The sequence below is a fragment of the Bacillus rossius genome, chromosome 1 (genome assembly GCF_032445375.1).
Source record: "Bacillus rossius redtenbacheri isolate Brsri chromosome 1, Brsri_v3, whole genome shotgun sequence".
Taxonomy (NCBI): Eukaryota; Metazoa; Arthropoda; class Insecta; order Phasmatodea; family Bacillidae; genus Bacillus; species Bacillus rossius.
The window spans coordinates 105,617,683-105,642,160 of record NC_086330.1 but is presented as its reverse complement, the minus strand read 5'-3'; the positions used below and the strand labels follow the sequence as shown (position 1 = coordinate 105,642,160).

General features: G+C 38.2%; 1 protein-coding gene across 4 annotated transcripts in view; it reads left to right on the top strand.

Moving 5' to 3' along the window:
- Positions 1-24,478, top strand: part of LOC134541467 (uncharacterized) — a 182,180-nt gene that overhangs the window by 65,596 nt on the left and 92,106 nt on the right. Inside the window, exons 6-9 of one of the 4 annotated variants that reach the window (XM_063384958.1) lie at positions 8,116-8,292; positions 15,272-15,406; positions 16,758-16,868; positions 20,577-20,702. In XM_063384958.1, the coding sequence (XP_063241028.1) occupies positions 8,116-8,292; positions 15,272-15,406; positions 16,758-16,868; positions 20,577-20,702 (549 nt within the window). Of the gene's footprint in view, positions 1-8,115; positions 8,293-15,271; positions 15,407-16,757; positions 16,878-20,576; positions 20,703-24,478 lie in introns of all 4 variants that reach the window. The other 3 variants (XM_063384950.1, XM_063384970.1, XM_063384961.1) reach the window with 3 other exon arrangements.

Genomic DNA, 24,478 nt, shown 5'->3' with positions numbered 1-24,478 from the left:
AGCCTGTATCCCAAATGAACCTAACATCAGTCTGTTGACTGTATAGCTAAGTTAATGATTCACTTCAATATGAACCAGTTGTAGGGAACTTGAAGGCGTGTTCTTGGATGATTTTAACATCATATCTTGTTTATTTTGAAGTAAAGCATCAGTTATGTAAATGGGGTCTCATTTTTCCATGCTACGCGTGTGTCTCGGATCCACCAAATTCAGGCAACATGCAGTGTTTATAAAATGTGACAAGTTTATTTTTCATTTTGTTTTCCCAGAATGTGTCATCTTTTTCGATCTACGTGATTGTTATTTCCTTTTCGGTAGATGTCCAGACAGCAAATAAACAAACATCTCTCTGTGTGACATGTAGCTGACTTTGTATTTAATAAAAATATTCTTGTTTGTTATTTAAAACGACAGAATTCATTTTATCATCCGAAAACATCAGGTACTTCAGTTTTCCTTCTTTCATGGTTTCTCTTAGATCCTTTCCATATGCAGATTCAGGGCACTTTGTTTCCACTATTGTATTACTGCCAATGAGGCCATCAGGTGTAGCACCGATGAAGGGGTATTGTTTATCTATAAAAAGTCCCGTTTAATCTGAGACTACATAGTTTTACAACGTGCACACTCATTTCTTTTTAATGTCAGAATATAGCATATTTGTTATAAGAACTGGAATTCTATTGTAGGTTATGAGCATGTTATAGATAGCATCAATATTATGAAATACTTTATTTTGAATTATGTCCTGAAGTTTTTGACGAGGTACAAATTGCGCGTTTTAATAGATTTCTGGCATACTAAAAAACTTTCAGGTTTTTGGTTACATCAGATTTCGGTAGAGGTTTTAGATGTACTAACGGCCCTGAGTAACAAAGGAGGTATACTGCAAGTATTTACGAGTGATAATTCCAGTTCTTTAAAAAATAAAATAGCTGTCCAAAAACATTGAATTTTTTTAGTGACTGAAATTAATTGCAGAAGGTTATAGCAAACCACATTCTAACTCGAATTATGTAGAAAGACTGTATGCACAGTAGCTTATATTTTTGCAACTTCAGTTTTTATTTGGTTTTAGAAATACTTAATAATGTTTTTAAAAAAAAAAAAAAGTCTGGCAATTATATGTAATATGCCAAGTCCACCAGGCTATGGTGGGATTCTACCCCGCCACCACATGGGGGATAATCATTGAGACAAAATCTTACAAAAACTAATGCCAATCCAAAACAGAACTAACATGAGACGTACCTAATATTTTCATCCTAAAATATCACGAGAAACATTTTCATAAGGCCTTGTTATAAAAGATTTATAAGCCTACGTATCAAGTTATTTTATTGTTGCTGATAATAAATACCTCCATCGCCATGAGCACTGTTCCATTTACTGCTCCTATGCCGACACCATCAAGCATTTCATCTTCTACACCATCGACCATTTCGTCTTCCATAATTACATCATCAGCAACCCGCCTGCTCCAGTAGGAAATACCGTTTTCACTCTCTGACTGAATTACTGACTGAAGTAACGTGTACGATTTTGGAATTTTCCTGTAAATGTTACACATTCCCGTACTAAATTTGCAAACCTACCCATAACGAAAGATCAGCGGATATAAACACAAATAAAAAAAAAATATATGACATGTTTTCAATGTTATTTACAAATACTTATTTTAAAAATAAGTTGCAAAGTTAAGAATGTTTTATCACTCTGCCACAGTGAAGCACTGTAGGTTAAACTAGCTTCTTTTTACAGTTACGTGAAATAACGTAATGTGGAAAACAATTAATCACACCTAGCAAACTATGGGAGTTAGGGCAAAAATAATTTTATTTTATATTTAAAACCTATTCAAATAATATATCAAGGGCATAAATTTACCATGATAATAATTGTTAGGCAATTTTTCTAATAAATTGTTCCCCGAATATTTTAATACTACTAATATTCAATGCATTATCCACTCTAGTAACAAGCAGTGTTTTTAATTTTTTCAAAGGTTCATTTTCAAATAGTTCAATTTAGTCTGAACTAAAAACTCAAGAGAAGTAACCATGGAATTGTCCAATCACGTCAGTTATTTAGAACTGGTTGAGAGCAAATTTCTTTCAAGAAGCAAGTGGTAACAAGCAAAAATACTGTACTTATTGGTGGTAATGTTTTTTCGAACATGTTACTGTATTTTTTTCACAAGTCAAAATAGCTGGATTGAGAAAGAAACATGGAACCAAAAACTACGGTAATAACTTACGAAACAAAGTAGTAAAAATTAATTAAAAATATAGAAACACATGGTATGCATTCGTATATCATCCAAACGTGCAAGTTACTAAAAATTAATCTTTTGAATAAGACTCAATTTTTCTTACAACATAACATTAAAAACATTGTAGTGCAAAAAAAAAATATGGTGGTAAGTACTGGTAGCGATTTGCAGTACGCAGAAGTGGGGACGTTAGGAAAAAATCTTTCATGGCTGAATAAAATAAACTATTATTATTTGCACTTCTCCGGTGCTCAAGCCGTGACATGAGTTCTCTATGTCGCACGTTTCATGTACTGAACATTGAGGTATATCAATCACTGTACCGACTTCAGAGTGCGAAACATGAGTTGCGCTGTGCACTGTACTACTGGCTTGCGGTAGAATGTCTTGCGAATTTTCCTGAAGTCTGTTGTATTTTCTGAAAACACGAAAAATTATTATTACTAACCCACTTTGAAGAGGAGCAAAATAAAAAAAAGGGTGGTTGGTAAAAAATTTAGTTCCCCATTTGAGTCCATGCAAAAAAATGCGACATACCTTTGTTTCTGATATTCAATCAAGGCTGTTCCTTTTCTCTTCTTCCTTCTTGCACTCATAAACAATTTGCCCGATTTTGCTTTTATTTTGTCTACATGCGCTTCCATCTTTATATATGAAGCTGATGACTAAAGTCCCGGAAATTTCGCGGATTCCTCTGGCCTCAGGATAGAATTCAAAGTTATAGGTGTGCTCGACCCATTTTTACTTTCCCATTGGTTGATTTCTTAGCGAGAACATTTTTATCCTTGTTATTTGGCACTACCTGATTCGTTTACTTCTCTCCTAGCTGGACATCGTTGGCTCACGGTCGTAGAGGGGCGTGTCCAGATAACTGCGGTCCAATCATGAACACAGTGCGACAGTGTGGAGGTTTGCATTCAAGCTTGCGACTAAATGAATGCGCGAAAATTCCGTGGCTCTACTGATGACTAATAACCGGAGCCTTTACTTACTTCTAATAATATTTCTGCTATAGTTCTCTAACCAATTTAATATAATCACTATTAACTCATGCGTTTATTTACTTTATATTCACTTTATGTTGGATGGCAATTTAGTGGAATACTAGACATACATTACATAATTATTTAGGAGTGTTTTCCTCTACAAACATCCACATTCTCGTGTGCGGAATGGTTTGAGATATCTCAAACATCAAAGTACAGGATACAACGGCAGGAAACACAAGCTGCTGCTGCGAGTAGGGAAGAATCAGCTTACAGTTATCTCTCGCGGCAATGTTCAAGGTCAGAACCACCCCTCCAGCGCCGCCTGGCCCTGCAGACCACGCCATCCCCTCCCTTCTAGACCACGCCTCGAGCTTGACGCGTCTCTCCCGCCAGGCAGCACGAGTCAGACACAAAGAACACCAAAATATCCAATTTTCGTAAACGAATATTTTAAAATTCAAAGCGGTGACCCTACACTTTTATACTATCATTTTTATCATAACAATGTCGTCTTTAGTTTTATTGTTTCATATTTCACAAATTTTAGATAAGTAACCGGGAATTCAGGCATCAAATTGCTTGTTTTGAGCAATTAATTTTAGTAAATTACATCACGAAATTAGAAAATGTAAAAATATGCTTCCAGAAAGAATTCATTTTACTTGTCGGATAAAAAATTTAAGAGCTGTTGCTCTAATAGTTTTATTGGAAATTGCATAAAACAATGTACATGTTTTTGAAACCTCAAAGGCAGGTAGATAGGAACCTTAACAAACAGTTTCAAGTACAAATGTTAAGAATTATATAAAAGATAATACATGTTCGCTTATGTCACATTATTTTTTATGATCTAAGCAGTTGTACAATGCAAATGTATTAAAATATTCCATACATCTTGCTATATGTAGTTATGTTCACCAGCAAATCTTCAAGTTGATGGCATCTCTGTGTGACATATAGATCAGTATGACCTACAACAAACTGAAAATACACAGTGATAAATAATCGTATCTTAAATAAGTATTACAACACACATATATATAGGTATTTTATTATAGGTATATGTAAATTTCATTTACCTCCTGAAATAGTTTTCAATCAGTAAATGCCTGACACTGTCATATCTGGGCCTTCTGTTTGCATTTTCGTTCTGCTGTACATTTCCTTCCTCAAGCAACTGTTGCCAAGGGAGGTGGAGATTGAGGTTAGGGTCGTCTGGAGGGAGTTCTTCCCCAGTTTGTCGCAGGATATTATGCAGCACCCCAGTCGCTACAATGATGGCAAACGAATGTTCTAATGACACTCTCAATCCTAAAGATAAGACTGGGAAACGTCGCTTCCAGCAACCGAATGTTCGCTCTACAAGATTTCTTGACCTAATTTGCGACTCATTAAATAGGTGTTCCTGTGGACTTCTGGGATTATCTAATGGAGGCATTAGATATGACCTACAAGCATAGCCCGCATCAACAAGTAGTACAGAATCACCATACTCCCATCTCTCAAAACATGCCCTTCTGTTGCTATTGTTGAATATGGTACTATCATGTGAGGAACCAGGCCATCGTGCAACAATATCTGTAATTTCCAATTTTGTATTACAAATTACTTGCACATTCACAGAGAAGTAACCTTTTCTGTTACGGTAGAATTCTGCATTGTTTCCACCTGCAACAAACATAAAGCAAGCTTGTATGTGGATTGCAATGTTTAATAAAAAGGTAGCATAAAATCAGTGTTTAAACCAACCTGGTGACTGGATTTTTACATGAGTGCAATCCATAGCACCAATAGCCCTGGGAAATTTAGCAATTGCATAGAAATTCCTTTGTGCTGAATTCAGTTCTTCCATTGTCTCTGGGAATTTAATGAACTGCGGTCGAAGAGATGCAATTGCGGAGCTAACCCTATGTATTATTCGGTGAGCTGTGGGTTTACTAAAGCCAGCATAATCCCCAATGGTTAGCTGGTTACAGCCTGTAGCATAAAATCGAAGTGTAGCCAGCAGTTGGTTCATTGGCGACACTGACATATTCCTGTGAAAGACGAAAAAAGTATGTTGAAGGTTGTAATGTAATGTTTATATAAATGAGTTTTATTTTACTTGTCTATGATTTCATATACATATTTATTATTCTACAGAAACAATTAACATTAGGAAATAATATTAATATAAACTTACTTTTCGGGAAACTGTAGTTGATTTTCTATAAGTTCCAAAACAAACATAGTCGACTGTTTTGAAAGGCGAAAATGTATTTTAAAGTCTTCTTCATCATACATTTCAAAATATTCGCTTCTTTCTCGCATCCATCGTGGCCGACGAACAATGGCATCTTCTTCATCACTTTCATCTTCAAAAATCAAATTGTACATGCCTCGAGCCATTACAATTTTTAAAATCTCCTCTCGTCACTTCGTTTTACAATATTATCTCGATTATAAGACTTTAACCACGAAAATCTGTGGTTAAAATATTTTATCTCGATAACACTAAAAGATCGAGATATTCGTTGTGGTGAAACGGGATATTCAGTTAATCTGGATAATTCATTACTTTATCGAGATAATCTCGCTTGGTGAAACCGGCCCTTATAGTACTATCCAAGGATAAGAACAAAAGCTATCCACTTTCCTCATTAGTGATAGTGCAACCAAAGCAGAGACAGTGTGGGTTACTTATTGCATCTGTATGTATGCTTCAATCTGCTCAGGAGCAGCTGCAGTGAAATTTGATGTTTGATAGTGTTATAGCTTCAAAAATAAAATTACAAAAGGACAAAGAAGCATATAGTTATTGTCACATATGGCCTTGAGCCTTATTTTGCATCATTATTTGTCTCATAGTGTATAGAAAAGCCCTTTATTTTTGGCACTATCTGTAGAAAGTCTGAATATTTGCCAAAAACAGCAAATTGATATTGTTAAATATTGAGATTCAGAAAACAGTTTATCATGAACTCGATACTTAACATCTGCTTTTCTTGAGTGTTGTATGGCTGTAGATTTGCTTGAAAAAGTACTACTGTGTGTTAGTGAATCCAAACTTTCCCAAGAATTTTTAATTCAACTATCTGCTGATGGACCAAATGTAAGTTTGAAGTTGATTACTGATCTCAAAAGTTACATGAAGAGTATTCTTGATACTGAAAAGGAAACTTTGGATATTGGTACTTGTTCATTTTACATAATCAATAATGCCTACAAAACTGCACACACAAAGGTTGGTTGGTAACTTAATCAGTTGCTTGGAGCATTGTATTAAATGATTAAGAATTGTCCATCTTGGCGTGCTGTTTATTCTCAGATTACTGGTTCCAGAGTTTTTCCAAAAAAAGTTGTGCTGTGCGGTGGACTGAAAACTCACGTGTTATCAAAAGATGCCTAGAAATGATTCCATTTCTGAAAAAATACCTCGCGGACAAAGAGCTTGAGGAAAACCCTCCCAACACCCAGAAACTTGGCACTGTGAAAAAGGCTTTGTTGGATGATTCAGTTCTGGAAGCCAAACTGCATTTTTCTGCTATGATTGCTGAGGACGAAGAATTTCTAACAAACTTCCAGAGAAATGATCCTCTTCTTCCTTTCATTCACCAAGAGTTGTTTCTTTTGATGAAAAACATACAAAGAAGGGTTTTCAAGCAAAATATAATAGACAACATTTCAAATGCTTCTTAGTTGAAGAGTCTGGATATCAAGAATGAGAATATCTTACAAAATACTGTTTCCATAGAGATTATTTTCGGTGCCACTTTCAGTCTGAAAAAGTTGGAGGAGCTTGACTCCCTGAAATTCAATGTTGACTGTAAGAAACTTCTGTTATTTTTATGTGCCAAATTTGATTAAACGAGATCTTTGAGAAAGAGATTTGTTTTGGGCTCAACTTGCTTGTCTCCTTAATGGTTAGAGACTTGGTTAGAGCTCTTAGAGCTAAGGTTGCCGTTCAGGAACTTCTCACACAATCAGTTGGCACCTGTTGATGGAGAGATTATTCTTAGAGAGTTCACAAAGTTTTGTGAACATCCTGAGGTGTTGAAAGCTTTTAATTGGAAAAAAAAAACCTTGACAAGTTCATTTTTAATTTTATCAGCTCAGTGATGCAAGGTGCACATGAACATTCTTCCAGCACTTCTTAATTTGTTTCCATGGAAATTCAGCGGTTAAGAGAAATTTCTCTTTCAACAAAGATTTTTTGGTTGAAAATCTAAGAGAAATTTCTTGTAGCTCAAAGATTGGTTCATGATGAATCTCTTCACTTTCAGGTGAGTATTTTAATTTTAGACTAATGTTTTTTTGACTAGAGTGAGAGTACTTACAACCCAGATTGTGTATTGGTTCATTTGGTTTTTCCGAGGGTGCTTCTTCTCTCGCTCATAAAATTAAAAAATATATGTACATTTAGGAATTTTGAAGTGCCTTTGCAAGAAGGAAGACCTAAGAATGAAAAAGAATGAACAGGATGAGGTGTTACATGCAAGAAAAGGAGCAGCACACAAAATCAAGCTACTTGAAATGGAAAAAAAAAAAAATCGCTCGAAGAGAAGAAAGAATTATTAGAAATAGAGATAGAATTGAAAAAACTCAAGAAAAGTGTATGAACTGTTTTTTGTGCCAGTAATTAACCTAATTTAAAATATTTAAGACAATATTTAAAACCTTGAAAAATTTTTGTGTACCGTATTAAAAAATATTTTTATGCATAATACTTAAAATTTCAGGCCATAAAGAATTTTTTAAAGGTGCCCAAAAGTTACCTAAAAGTCAATGATTTTTGCTGTTGGAACCTGTAGATACCTGGGTGCTGAATTTTAAGATCTTTTCATTGTACGCCACATTTTTCGCTGTGCATTTCAGACAATTCGTCGTCATCTTCCTGTAGTAAAGTGGTCAGTTCCTCTCTGCCAGTGCCGAGTGCAGCGTGGTCCAGCGCACACAGGAAAGAACACATCAGAAAAAGACAGTTGCTTTCCGAATCATATTCCTCGATCAAAAACGCTTCGCCACCTGCTCAAAGTGTCGTTGCTGGTAACGGTAAGCGAGAAATGATGATTAAAAGTAGTATTTTGTTGTGTTGTATCATCACGCTTTATAATAAATGCAACCTTTATATCTATTATCTTCGCTGTCAGTGAAACTAGGAATGGGAATGGAAGATACAGATTTAAGGATATGATTGCAGCCTTCTTCATTTGGCTGTTGGGGAGAACTGTATTCTGTTGATTGCTTTCCCAAGGTACTGTTAGAAAATAATAGTTACCTGCCAGTGAAGAAATTAAGTTTTACTTTTTTCCAGATTTGCCTTTTAGTTGCTTTTTGTCTTTCTCTGGTTTTTTAATTTTCTTTTTTCTTCCTTTTGAAATTATCCTTTTTTTTCATGATTAAGTTGCTTGCCACTTTTATTTATATGATTTTAATTTTATCGTAACTCCTTTATCTGCTTGTGTTTTTTGGTTAGTGCCATTTACTGAAAACAGAACAAAAAATTTATATTTAAGACTTAAGTTTTTAAAACTTTTTGAGGTAAGATAAATTTTAGAAACCATAATTTAAAATTACTTTTGTAATGTAGGACTTTGTCATTATCCAATTTAAATAGGCAAGGCATTTGAGCATTAATTTATCTTAGATTATTTGCTGTACAGTGAAACAGTTTTAAGAAGTATTCATTCAAAGAACGTTTACTAAACCTTGAAAGTAAGTAGAAAACTAAAAAATAACTTTTGTGGAATTTTTTTCTTTGGAAAAGTTGCTACTGTAGTAAATTACCCTGATTATTTTTTTGATATTTTTGTGCCAGATATTTTTGATTCATCATCTGCTGTTTGTAAAGAGTAAGGAAAATATTAATTGTTAAAACATTTTTCTGGCTAATTGCGTTGTCACTCATTAAAAGTTTATCTTATGCGTTACCACAGCTGGATGATGCATGCAAACTTTACTTTTAATCCCCCCCCCCCCCTTTTCTTTTTAAAAAAATTTTTTATTCATAAATGGCTGGAATTAAAAAAAAAAATCGAACAGTTTGGGTGTAGAATTTTTATACCTCAACTCTTCAATAGTGGTATTTTCCGTTGGGTGGAATTTTTCACCTCACGTGGGAAATGACTTGGAGCCTGGTGAGCTGTTGCAGGGGAATGTTTAAGCCATCAAGGATTGAGCACGAAGGAAGGAACCTACAGATTATTGTCTATAGATACTGCACGTGACAATAGAAAGGGTTTGTGCTACTAAACTAAGTAGAATTTTTTTTTTATGAACTTGATACATAGGTAGCCTGGTGCCTACTGTTTATTGTTATTCGTATGAAATAATTATTTAAATAAAATAATTTTTTTAACATACCACATTTTAAAACTGACTAAAAATTATAAAATATTTTTTCCTAGCCCTGTACAGATTTTTAACCCCATACAAATTGTCCTGAAAACTTGTGATTGTGAATTTTTAATACCTATGAAAATAATTGTAAGATTTAAAATAAAAAACATCGGGTATTGATGCTAGAATGGTTCAACTAAGTCACTACAGTTTTATTGCATGGCAAATGATATGAACTATTTTGTGGGTTTTCTCAACAGCTACTTCATACACTCCTTACTATTATCTATTGCATGTGACCCATTTGGCTGGCTGGCGCTCTGCATGCTTGTGTATGTGTGTGTGGCCATGCAGCAATGTTTATGGTTCTCCCTCCCTCTCTCAGCGTTGTAAATGTTCGTGAACAGGCACCGGCGGCACAATCATGCCCGTCTACAGGTTTTTGTGATGCAGCTGTATCCAAACATCATTTTTGATGTACGATTTCCCACGCTTTCTACTGCAGCATTCCACGACAAAACTGCAGAATAGGGCGTTTCTTTTTATATATATAAAAGGAACTGACCAAATAAATTGAGAAGCGTGCTGTCTTTTCTCTCTTGGGGAAGGAAACTGGTAAAAAAAAAGTACAATAGACGGGATGGAAAACATGGATATAAAAATACTATTAGTTCCCAGGATATGCTGTATGGTTTTACAAATCCCACTTTTATTTGGTGTGTCGATACTAATTTGTAGATGACTTTATTTTAATGTAAATCGCTGTGGAAATAATGAAGATTTTAACAGTTTCAGGGTTTGTCTTGGAATGTTATTAATAGGAAAAGTTATATTCAAAAAGTTATGCCTTTCTCTTATGAAAAAAATACTGGGATTGTAAAATAATTGTGTCACAAGCAGTAACATGTTTTGAGCAGAAACATGTTATGAGCAGGAACTTAATAATAGAATATTTGGTGCCATAGTGATGGGAAGCAAGGGAGGAGTGTTGCGAATGGTTCTCACTTATGAGCAATGTTTCTAATCTTAGAGGATCTGTATCATTTACTTTAATTCCACTTGAAAGTTACTTGGTTACTAGGTGTTCATAAGTATCCACAATAATGCAGTGATAAATAATTTCCTATCTAAATTTTGGTAGACAATATTCATCTAAAATATAATTTTCTTTATTACCTTCAATAAATAACTATTGTTATACAGGATGGCCATAAAGTCTTTGTACAATTTCAAACATCATAACACAAAAAGCATTGCAGTTAGAGATGTGATGTTTGCGGCAAAATAAAGGCCAATATCTAAAGTTTTTTTTCATTTATTAGGTGGAATCGGCATAGAGAACATTTTGTCTTCACAATATGACGTCGCCACAAGAGAAAGCCAAGTGAGTCTTGTGGTTTCATGAGACACAGTCACCATGTAGTGTGCAGCGGAACTTCCGGACTTAATATGGACGACAACTACCTGATAGAAGAAGCATCATATCGTGGTACACAAAATTTATGGAGTCCGGCTCTGTGTTAGACCGTCTGCGAACAGGGCGGCCATTCGTCAGTGAAGCGCTTGTTGCAGCTATGCAAGACACTTTCACTCGAAGTCCTACCAAGTCAACACGTCGTGTCTCGGGAACTAGGAATGCCCAGATCGACAGTGAAAAAAACTTTGCACAAGAGACTGAAGATGCATGCGTATAAAGTGCAGATACTGCAGGCTTTACACGGAGATGATAAACCATGTCGTGCAGCTTATGCAAGTGACATTTTGCAACGGGTCGATGAGGATAAAGCGTACCTCGAACGTGTGTGTTTTTCTGACGAAGCTACCTTTCACGTCCGTGGTAAGGTCAGCAGGCACTATGTTTTCATATGGGGTTCGCAAAATCCCCATAGTGTCATAGAGCATGTGAGAGATTCCCCAAAAGTGAATGTTTGGTGCGGATTGTTGCACAGCAAAGTCAGAGGTCCTTTCTTTTTTGCTGGGAATACTGTGGCATCTATCACATACCTAGATATGCTTGAACTTTTTGTGGTGCCTCAGCTCCAACACCTCCAACCTGTTTTGATTGTTCAGCAAGATGGAGCACCCCCTCATTGGGGGTTACTTGTCCGTGACTTCCTGAATGAGACATTCCCTGGCAGGTGGATGAAGTGGGATGGTCCCATACCCTGACCACCACGATCTCCCGATATCACCCCTTTAGACTTTTTACTTTGGGGTTATGTGAAGGACAAAGTGTATGCAACACCTATTCTGGGTATTGATTCACTGAGACGAAGGATAACTGCTACTATTGAAGGTGTCACACCGCAAATGTTGTCCAACGTATGGCGTGAAATCGAATATCGGTTAGACATTATACAGGCAACACAAGGTGCCCATATCGAAGTTTATTGATACATGAAAAAAAAACTTAAGATATTGGTCTTTATTTTGCCGCAAACAACACATCTCTAACTGCAGTGTTTTTTGTGTTAAGATTATTTAAACTGTACAAAGACTTTATGGCCATCCTGTACAACCAAAAATTTTCTAGAAAATTTAGAGTAAAAAATTAATTTTTTTTAGGACCTTATTACAAAGGGTGGCTTAAACCTTTACATAAAATGCATTGTATATAGTACATACTATATTTTGAAATGCTTAATTATATTTATTAAAATTGAGGAAATTGCCGGAAGAAGGGCACATAGGCCTATATGCCCTTTTGTCGGCAATCTCAGAAAATGAACCACCATTGTTTTATGAACATACCCTCCAAGTTTCATTACATTATTTTTGAACACTTGATGTCAGAACAGTGATTATTGTGTTGCTGTAACACACAGGAATTATGTGCCTTTTTTTTTTTTTTTTTTTTTCGGAAATCGCTTTAACTCTTGTTTTTATACCATTCTCTCTTCACTTTTTGTTTCAACATTAAATATGGTTGTATATGATCCCTCCTTAGACCACAAAAATAAAGCAGTGTTTCAATAGTTTAATGCTAGATGTCAGGAGTGATATTGTGCTCAATATTTCTCCAAGTTTACAATACATTTTTCAATGCAAAATCTATGATTTTTAGGAGTGTTGTTGATGTTTGCAGGTGGTGTAGTTTGTATTTTATAATGGTGAATATTTAGTGAGCTAGGAAGAAAATGCCATTGTCAAAGGTACGTAAGGTGTACAATAATTACACAAACTTGAAACTGGAGAATGCAAAAGTTAAACAGCAGGGTGAATGTTACATTAATACCAAAGGCGAGAAAGTTAGTGCTAAGGTATTCACATCTATTACACTATTAGTCAGTGTTGTACTGATAAATGTTACCTCCGTTTTGCTGAAGAATGCCAACAAGAATGTTTCCGGTCATTTTATAATGGCCAACAAAAGTCGCTATAAGACTCCTATCTGTCAAATTGTATGATCAAGTCTCAGAGCAGCAACTACAGCACATGTGTGAAAAAATCACGGCTGAACACATGGAAGTATACTGTAAATATTGGTGGACTGAAGGTTGCAGTGTGTCAAAAATTCATTTTGAATTTATTTCAAGTTTCCATCAAAAGAATACGAGTAATCCAGACAAAACTTTTGCATGGAGATGACTTCAGTGAACGTAGAGGTACTCACACTAATCAACTCAAAGACAATGTACTGACTCTCATGGAAATGCATTTAAAATCAATTCCACATGATGAAAGCCATTACTGCGCTAATAAAACTTCATTGAAGTATTTTGACAACCCTGAGCTAAATGTGAAAACTTTGTATATGATAGTTCAAGAATACTACAAGCAAGAAACTGGGCAGGCTTTAAGACTATCTTACCCCCATTATTTTAAACTATTTAAAGGACACTTCAACTTCAGTGTTAGGACACCAAGACTGACATTTGCAATTTTTGTTCAGAATGTACGCAGAAATTAGCGATCCTTGTAAGGTGCCGTATGAACTTCACATTAGGAAATATAAAAAACACCAGTCTCTGAAGCATGATTTTATTGCTAAGGCAAGAAATGTCCCTTCTTTTCTAGTTTGTGAATTTGATTACGCACAAAATTATCCTGTACCCAGACTGAATGTCAATAGCCAGTTTTACAAGAGGTTACTGTGGCTTTACGCCTTCAATATTCATGTCTATAATGATAACTCTTCATATTTTTACTGTTTCATGGAGACACGGGGTCCTAAAAATGCCAATTCTGTAGCATCATTCTTGCACGATTGTCTCCAGAAAATTCTACTGAAATATGGGAAAGTGAAAACTGTGGTTTTACTCTCTGATGCTGCAGGAGGACAAAATAGAAATACAACAATGCTCAAATCTTGTGCTTGGTTCTCTTGTGTTTTTGGAGTTGAGATACTTCATCTGTTCCCGATTCGTGGACATTCTTTTACACAGTGTGACCGGAACTTTGGTCTTGTTAGATCAAAAATAAAGAAGAAGGAAACAATTGGGACTGCAAAACCTTGGCTTGAAGCTATTGTATTGGCTAGACAGACACCCTCTAATTTTGAACTTCTGTTGGATTGTGGGTTACTGAAAGACTGGGAAAAAGCCCTTTCTCCTTATTTCCGGAAGAAACCTTCAGCACCAACCTACACATTTACGATAATGAAGTATGTAATGTTGAAGTACAAACATGGTAATATCCTGTGTTGTGAAAACTACTGTCCACTGTACACACCATTCCAGTTTCTCATCAAGCACAACTTGGAAGATCTTATGACCGTTCAACCGGAAGTTATTCCACATCCAACAGTTTCCATGGCAAAAATACAAGACGTAATAAGTCTGCTCAGGCATCTCGATGAAGAAGATCAGAAATTGATGCAGCAGGTTTTGGACGAATAAGCAAGACATAACAAGTAGGATAGGCTACTTATTTTTGTGGAAGTTGTTCAGCATTGGGGGAAATAATTATTACTAAGACTCAAATCTTACAAAATAAATGTTTTTTTGTGCCTTTCTTAATGACTGCTGAGTACGAAAAAATTAATGAGAATGTAAATGTTTGTAAAGGGGTTAAAAAAAATACCTGTTTCAATGAAGACTCAAACATTTAAACTATTTTCTTTTCTAACAAGATTAATTATATCTGTGCATAGAATTAGGTGCCAACATTCTTCAATATACTGTGTTGTATTATTTGTGTTTCTGATAAAACTCTGCTTAATACCATAAAGTATAAATATTTGTGGTTAATTATTTCTGTTTTCGGAAGAAGGGCACATAACACACACATTTTGTTTTCCCTTCTATATGAATATTATATCATACATCTATTGCATGTGCATTATTTGTAATTCGGAAGACATGAGTTTACTAATCTCTTTAAACCAGGATAACTACAACTGATACAATATTACTTACAATGAAACAAAATCTTCAAACTCAATTTCCCAAAATTTTTGTTTCCTAATATGTGCCCTTCTTCCGGCAATGTCCTCAATTGTGGTATTAAAATTATTCAAGACATAGTTTTAAAATATTTTATACTTCCATTATGGAATCCCAAAGAGTTAATATTTTCTTCCCGACCACAACAGTTCTACAAGCTTACCATTTTAGTTTAAATAAATATTAAAATTATGTTTCTTTTTCAATTCCCAATTTTCACATTACAGTAGCTAAAATTTTGCAGGAAACCTATTTAAAACTATGTTTGGTACTATGTAGTATTTTAACATGTGTTTTGAACTTTCCAGGTAACAACCAAACTAATGACACATCACAAACTGAAGGTCTGAATGAAAGGTTGTTATCCAACACTCCACCTGGTGAAAAACGTACTAATAATATTTCATCAGTCAAAAGTGGGCAGGATGCTGCTCCAGACGAAGGTAAACTTTTTTTCGCCTAGCATTTATGAATATAGATTCTACTGAAAATTCAACTTGTAAGCTGCATTTATAATTTTATTGATAGTTAAGTAGTTGTACATTTAATGGCCATAACATGCTCTTGAATTTTTTAAAATTGTAACGGTTACAGAATCATTATCAGTGAATCCAGTCACAAAATTTGACAATCAGGACTGGAATTGGAAGTGGCGAGTTTCAGAAGCTTCACAACTATGCTACCGTTACAAGCTTACAAAAATTTTTCCAACACACTCTGAGGAACAGTATTATTTGACAAATTGACTATTCATACCATTGTGTACACAAGTTACGTACTCTATTGCCAAAACACAAGCTTCTCCAGCATGTAATAGAATATCAATTCCATATGCCATTTAACTGTGTTTTTTTTGTGGATTTTCTTGCTCATCAGTGACTGAATATTGTGTATTTTATAGTTATAACATCACTATTTTCTTTAAAATAGTACATACATGCATTATCTGAAAAAGCATTTGTAGGATCATCCAAAGAAATGTTCAGTTTATCTTTATAAAAAAAACTACCTATTTCTAAAAATAATTGTAATTGTGTTGGTGCATAATGAAATGGTACTGCTTATGTATTCCTATATTTAAAAATCCTGATACATCCATAAAACGGCTCACTGAATTGAATGATTCTTCTATTAAAATTTAATTTATTCCTTACTATTGAATGGGTTTTTTTGGTGAGCCCTTATCTTTATGGTATGATGGATCAAATATTTTCTTAGTTTTCTCTGAGAGTAAGGAACAGAAAAATCTTACCTTCTAATATTATAAACGCATGTCATTCAGTACAGCAACATCAATATTTCTATTATTGTTGTTAAACTTAAAAATGTAAACAGCAGTGTCATATCCTAAAGCTTGCGAAGGAACTATTTTTCCCAGCAGTATTTTTTTCCTTAAAAACATTAATTATCCAGTTGAAGTACCAATCTGTTTCAGTCTTGTATTTCACTTCCCCCCTTGGAACTATGCAATTTTTATTTAACTAAATAACAAATTTTAGTTTTTTAAATTTATAATATGTAGTTTTTTTCTGACATAACTTTCAAATATCTATGTGCCACCATATGAATTATAATTAATAAGAACTGACAACTGTGTTGTTATCAGTCTTAATAAATATACACTAAATGTAGTATATCAGTGTTGAGTATATAATGTTGTGAGTAAGCTGTCAAAAGTAATTCGAAGTCTCTAGTTTTGGCATAAAATGTTTAGTGACTTTTATCATGTATTTAAACACCTAAAAAAACTGTTTATTTGTTAATAGAATGTTATGCATATTTTTTTACTTTCAGGTTTCAGCCAAGCAAAATCAAATAAAAAGGTGCCCTCTGATAACTTACCTAAGATTTCAAGTGGCAGAAATTCAGTACAGAGAAGACTGATCATTGCTGCATCATCCAAAAGTAAGCTGAGTGAGTATGTTGCATTCTGTTACCTCATTCGTGTGCACTATGCACTTACAAGGGGACCACCAAGTATGGTACAAACGGATTTTAATAGGTCTTATATATGTTGTGGAGGGAGGCCCCCAGAGTACTAAGCTAAAAGGGTTTTGTCCAATACGCCTTGGTTTCGCGAAAATGGCGGTTAAAGTTTTATAAACGTTTTAGACCGGTACATTTTCCGTTGTGCCTAGCAGCCGGCCGGAAAGGGTTCGCTTCCTGCTCATAGAAATTTAGTTTTTTGATTATTTCATAATTTTATAATAATTCTTATTTTAATGCTGAAATAAATAGTTAAAAAAAATATTTTATTTTTGCGTGATGTATTTTTTCAATCATACTTGGGCAACGATTGCTACCTGATTTTGCCGTTCCCAACCATTCTTTTAATAATCACTCTTATGCTGTAGTTACGGTAGGCGAGTCCTAATGGGATTCTAATCTTTAAAGGGGAAATAAATGGTCAGGAAGTAATGAACTATAGCACATCATTCACTCATTGTTATATTTAAAGATCCCAAAAAATGGTGAAAAAATTATGCCATTGGCGGTGTAAAAAAAACCTCATAGCGGTACATATAAATGAGGAAAGCGGTGTTTACGAATATTTTATATTGTAGAAAAAAATACAATTATAATTAGCTGATAAATTTTGCATGTGAAAATCTGCTTTACATAAACAGGAAAAAAGTAAAAACTTCATTAAATGATTCATTCGATTAAATATTGTTATACTTTTTGATTACAATACTTCACATATACCTTGGTACGAGTCATCTCAAGAAAATACTTATTCTCACATGGTACTTTGGTACAGTTTTAAAACCTGTTTTGTATGTCAGTATTTTTTATACAGTATCAAAGTGATGTCTTATTTTGCAAGAAAAATTGTTGTAAACTAAAGAACACGTCTTAACAAAGTAAAAACATTCGAGATATTCCATTAAAAATCCTAAGTTACAATACACAGTATTTCAATATCCAAATTCAATGATAGAGTATCTCACTGTACATAATAGAAATTCTCCTCTGCAGGCAAGTTTGGTTGGTACACAAATGTGTAACACAACAGTTACCATAGTATCTTTCATAGGTACTACAAAGTAGCCGACTCTGCCTTACATCGGCCCACTTTGTCTGTCGTTTCTACAGCGTGCCTTACTGCTTCCTTATTTGCCTGGCCAATTTTTGGGACTTAAGTTTCTCTAAGCATGTTGGCTGATGGCAAATCCCCTGCACCTAAAATGTGTACATATCTTACAATATATGTACTTATAAATAGGTAACATTTATCAGGTTATCGCTGAAAAAAATTAATGGGCTAATTTACTCAAAACCATTCTTAGCCAAACCTAACCTAAACTTTTCAAGATTACTGCTGGATTACAGAGTCAAACCATCAATCAATAAGTCAAAAATATATTGTGGTGTGCTCACCATTTCACAATGCAATCCATCCTATTTATGTGTTTGTTAATCTGAGGTACTTGCATATTTATTTGAAGTCAAGGTAAGTTGGCCCTAAAGGTAAGTTAATCGATAAATAGGCCTACATATGCTTATTTACTTTTATTAGAGGGGGGAAACATTTCTAAATAAATAAGGCTAGCATTCAACATGGGTGTTCAACCATTCCCTCATAGCTGGATGATCAGCTTTTTCCATAGGAATGTTAACAGCATCATATTAACAAAATTAGAAACAAATTCTTGTTTCTGCACTTTCAGGCTTGTTTGCTTTATTCACGCTGTCGCCTATCGAGATTTGTTTGGACACAGTAATTTTTGCCTGACAAAATTTTTTTTTTTTTTTTTGATTTGTGTGTGTCATTTGCTACATGCTTTTTGCACGTGTCCAATCAACCCGCACGTTGCAGAACTTGCACATCATAATTTTGTCCCGCTGATCAAAAATATAAAATCCATCCGATTTCATCTCTCTTTCGTGATCAAATATTGTCGAAGTTTTCGGCATCTTAGTCATAAATTCAATTGTATCACAAAACTTACAAAATTTGGAGACGGTATTTGTAAACATTACTAAATTTGTGCATGCAAACATAGATATGTGCACGCAAATTGACTGCCATCTTAGCTCCATACTATTAAAGTAGGTTAGAAAAATCGACACCAGTGCGCCTTGCGGCAGAAACGACCTTATTCAAAACACGAAAACTGTGGACAGTCAATTTTGTTGTGTTGGTAGTGCGCACATATAGATTGTTGACATTTGTTACATTTTGTTTTCATTTGCGATGGCAATATTTACTGCTTGTAAACAGAGATAAAAACCAATTTTTATATGGTTTCCCAGTCATATTGGCATACACAGCAACAAAATAGTAGATAATTTTGCGAAAATGGCAATTACACGGGGCGTCTCTATGTATCCTATATCCCCGCAGCTTCTCCACCCTCTTATCAAGGCCCACTACCATAACCTCATGATTTCAGAATGGACAAAATTGTCAACATCTCGCTCTACCTTATATCATGAATTACATGGTACCTCATTTAATGTCATATCCCGCTACCCCCATTCGTCACATCGCAATCAAGTGCATGTACGTGTATTCAAATAAAGAATTAAAATTTGTCTGGAACTATAGTTTGTGCAGTTCACATTTTCTTTAATCATGTGGTAATGTCAGTTAAGTAAATTTATGTAGTCTCGTCACTTTTTCTTAATCATGCTTAACTACGATTTATTTTGCACCACTGCAATTAAACACAATTGAACTAGTTGTTTGTATCAAACATTTTTCTTGCTGTTTTCTAAATGTGTGTGTACTCAGGATGCCCACAGGTCATTAAGTCATGGAAAAAGTCTCTAAATAAACAGGTACAGTACTGGAAGTAACAAAACTTTAATGTTCTGAAAAATTCTTCCTTAAAATTGGTTCTCGTAAGGTTTCGTTGAAACCCTAATACTGTCTTATTTTAACCTTTATTGTTGTAATCTTGTTCAGGTTTTGTACTTTATCTCTTGCCTTTGCCTTTACACAACCATTACTTATCCTTGTTTGTAAATATTATTTTAATTTCCTAATTTTTTGGTATTGGGTCATTCCATGTCTAATCAACCAGTCACAGTCAACCTGACCATTTTCAGATTTCCAATAAACTTTAAGGGATAATTTTAGATAGTAAAAATGAGATTACATTTTTATAATTTTTCTATATCATTGGTTTTCCCTGTATTTAATTTTAAAAATTTAAGGGGAAAATTTTTTTTTGGCATGTGTAAAATTTTCTAATTTTTTATTTCTCAAGTTTTATATGGTTTGCTTGTATCCATGTTTTATTATGCCAAACAAGGTGTGTGTGGTATTAAGCTTTCTGATATAATCTGCATAAAACCCATGAGGAGGATGTTTTAAATTATTATTATTATTAAATTAACTAAAGTTCTATGTACATGATAACCTATCTTTTAAGTATGTACTGCACATAATCACATTGCAGCCTATTTTAGTTTTGGGCCTACTATCGCTTAGGCTAATACATTATGTAGGTAATATAAGTGGTTTTTTGCATTTAAAAAAATTAATGAAACTTATTCAAATAAAAATTATAAACAAAACTTTTTAAAATTATATTAAATTTCTTTTAAATAACATTTTTACATACCATACATTATTTGAATAATATAACTATTTTTTAATTTCAGGTGATGGTCCAGGTAATGTGATGTGCAGGAGTAGAGAAAAATCAGTAGCACAATCTGAAAATGTTAGAAATTCAAGTGGCAGGGCATCAGTGCAAAGAAGATTGATGAATGCTTCATCAGGTGAAGGTAAGCATAGTTTTCAGATGGCAGTGGCATTGACTTATGTAGGTTATGTGGAAGATTTTAGTTTTCTAGATTTGGTTTATTGCTGGGTACTTAATAAGTTTTTTTTTTCTGTTTAGAATAATCATTAACATTTGTCGTCCTGCCGATGTTGATGCGTGGTTGGGTGGTGTCTGAGGGCGCCAACTAACCTTTAACAGGGGTGGTTGCTGTGGGCTAGTTCACAGCACGAGACTCCGTCTCTCGGTGGTCGTGACGTCGCCACGTGGCAGGCAGGAGTGGTTGGACCACACACACGACTAACGTTGTCGGCACGCACACGACTGTCCGGTCCGCACATGAACACCGATCGCCGAACTCCGCGAGTCGCACACGACTGCTCGCGCCGAGGGGTGAAGGCCAACTCGCGCGTCCTGGCAGGTCCCGTTAGGGCTCGAGTCGATCTCCGCTCTCCATGACAATCGACCTCCACCCGTTCGAGACACTACCAGCGACCACACACGCCGACCGGTGAGGCACCGAGGTGGCATAACGACCTGTGCGAGCCACGGGAGCACCTGGGACGACGTCAAATGCCCCCCCCTCACCGAGGCCGCTATGCCCCCTCGAAGCCTCTATCACACGCATTGCCTCGGGGCATTTCCTCCGTAGGTACACTGTAAGTTCTCTGGAGTGCACTGTGTCTGAGAGGTGTTGGTAGATGTAGTGGAGTTGGGCTGGGCGATATGCGGTAGCAACCTCATCACTGAGCAGTGGTGTGCATCCGGGAAAAGGTTCTGTCTAGGGTTGGTGCGGCCCCCAGCACGGGCCCCTAGTGGTGGTTTGTACCCCTCATTTATCCCGAACCTGACAGGGGGGACATGAGGCCGGGTCGATCGCCGCACCACCTGAGTTTGTGACGTGGCGTCTGGCTCAGCTCGGTTGGGTACAGGCGGTGCTTTCCCTGTGTCGTCGGCCTCATCGAGAGGGACGATGGTCACTCCTCCGTCCTCCTGGCTGGGTTGCCCGTCGCCTCGCTGATCTGCCCCTGTGGACTCAGGCTCGTCAACCCGCACCGAAAATGTCGATCTCTCCAGGCTCGCATCCGCTGGCCATTTAGGGGGGGACATGCCCTGGGTAACGGCAGATGCCGTTAACCCCAGATAGTCCCAGTAACCCAAGCGCCTCATCATGTGCTCCAGCTCGGGCATTGTGGCCCTGCTTGCCTGGGGCTCGGGCATCGTGGCCCTGCTTGCCTGGGGCTTGGGCGACGAGCAAGTATGGTGCACATTCGCCGTCGGCATGGCCTGTGACAGGAGGGGTTGACCTGTGGCTGGTGTCATTGGGCTTGGTGATACTATGGTTGCATGATCTGTGCCCGATGTCGCCGCGAGAGGTGATGGGGGGAATTGATGTTTGTCTGATGTCCTTCTTGTCCTCTGTGGACCTTTGTGCAGGTGTCCCGGACCAACCTTAGGGTGGACTAACCGGAGATCATCTCGGTGAACCTTGGCGGCTCTTCCACTCCGTGTTGTGACCGCGTAGGTGGTAGGCCCGAGTCGCTTCACTACCTCACGGGGTTCAGACCATTTAGGGGCCAGGCTTGCGCAAAACTTCTTGCCTCTGGAGGAAAGGTGGTGACATCAGACGTACACCTGTTGCCCCGGCTCCAATGGCAGGGGTGGGTGAGTGGTCTGAGGGGTATGAGTGACTCCAAACTGTGCCTGATTCCGGCGTGCATCCTCCCGTCTTTCGGCGACAGGCATTTGAAGCACTCGTTCAGCAGCGCCCGCTACCCGGAGTTCCCCTGGGAGGGCGAGATCCCGTCCCTGAAGCAACTCCGCAGGGGAGTAGCCGGTTACCACGTTTCGGCGGCGACGGAGGCAGTACAATATCTTGGGGAGGAGCACATCCCACTGGGTGTGGTCGTCCCCCAGACGTAGCCGCAACTGGACTTTGATGTCCTGGTTGCGGCGTTCTGTCGGGTTTGCTCTTGGGTGGTACGTGGGTGTCGTGTGGTGCTCCACCTCCCAGCGCTTACAATCGACCTTCCAGCGCCGGCCTTTGAATTGTGTGCCATTATCTGTGAGTAGCACTCGGGGAAACCCATATCGTGGGAATACTTCGGCATCGAGGAGAGTGGCGATGGTCTCAGCTCGTACATTGGTGACGGCGAACGCTTCTGCCCAGCGTGTGAAAGTATCCGTGATTACAACCAAGAATCGCTTCCCGCGAATGTGCGGGGGTATGGGCCCATTACGTCGAGAGCCACGGTGTAAAATGGGTCATGGGGCCTCCTGGGGCACTGTTGCTCTACCCCGTCAGGCCGACGGGCCTTGCGCTGTTGGCATGGTTGGCAGTCTCGCACATAATCGCGGATGTCACCTGCAACGCCCGGCCAGTGGAACCACTGCCGCAGTGCCCGCTGGGTCTGGTCGGCCCCCGGGTGTGTCGCTAGGTCGTGATCATGATAAAAATGCAAGGCAGCCTTCCGTCCTGCCGGCGGCACGTGCGTGCACCACGAGCTCATGTCTCCGGGCACACGGCTCTGGAGTACCCCGTCAAGACTACGTAGGTGGGGAAGCTCCTGTTCTCTGCATTTAGCGAGGTCTGCTTGACTGACCAATTCCTGGCTCTGTGCGAGACAGACGATCTCCATGAGGTTGGCTAGGGTAGCTGGCGCAGGGTCGCGGGGCCTCTCGGCCGTAGTGGCGTATAGTGCTGCTGGCGGGGGCTCACTTGTAGACCCCGTCTGGGGGTTACAGAGGGGAAGTAAGTCGTCCCATCCCTGATCATCCTTGAACACAGTGTTGGCATCCGGGTGACGGGAGAGCTCGTCCGCCAGCTGGTTCTCCCGCCCAGGGACGTGCTCCACGCGAAAAGCGAAGTTCTGGAGCATCAGTGCCCACCGCGTGAACTTGGATTTGCCTCCCTGGGCGGAGTTCAGCCACTGCAGGCACTGGCTGTCAGTGCGGAGCGTGAAGCGTCTCCCCTCGAGGTGGTGTCGGTATCGCCTGAGTGCCCACACCACCGCGAGACACTCCTGCTCGTTGACGTGGTACCGCCGCTCTGCAGGGCCAAACTTGGCACTGGCGTACTCGATCACCCGCCTCTCTTCTCCAGCTCTTTGTTGGTAGATTACTGCCCCCATACCCTCCTGGCTCGCGTCTGTCTGGACGAATAGGGGAATATCGGGCACTAGCCGTGACAGGGTGTGACACTCCCTGAACTGCTGCTTGACACAGGCGAGGGCCTGCTCTGCCGCGTCCGTCCATCGAAACCTGCTCTTGGTTGACAAGAGGTCCGTCATTGGTGCGGTGATGGTGGCGAAGTTCGGGATGAATGACCTGAGCCAGTTTAAAAGTCCCATTAGCTTCTGCAATTGTTTTCTGGTACGGGGAGGCTCTTTCCCCTCTATCAGGGCCAGCTGATCTGGCAGGGGTCGACACCCGTCCGCGCTCACGAGGTGCCCCAAGAACTCCAGTTCCTTCGCGCCGACATGGCACTTGCGCGGCGCACACGTCAGTCCGTGTGTGGCTAGCCGTTCGAGGACCAATGCGAGGTGATGTGCATGATCCTCCCACGATCGTGACCATATGATCACGTCGTCGAGGTAGGCCGCGGCAAACTTGCCAATGTAGCCGTCCAAGACGCGGACCATCATGGTCTGGAAGGTCGCGGGGGCATCCATCAGCCCGAACGGCATGGCACGAAACTGAAACCTGCGCCCATCGGGTGCAGTGAAGGCTGTCTTGGGGCGGTCCTCAGGACGAACTGGCACCTGCCAGTAGCCGGACTTC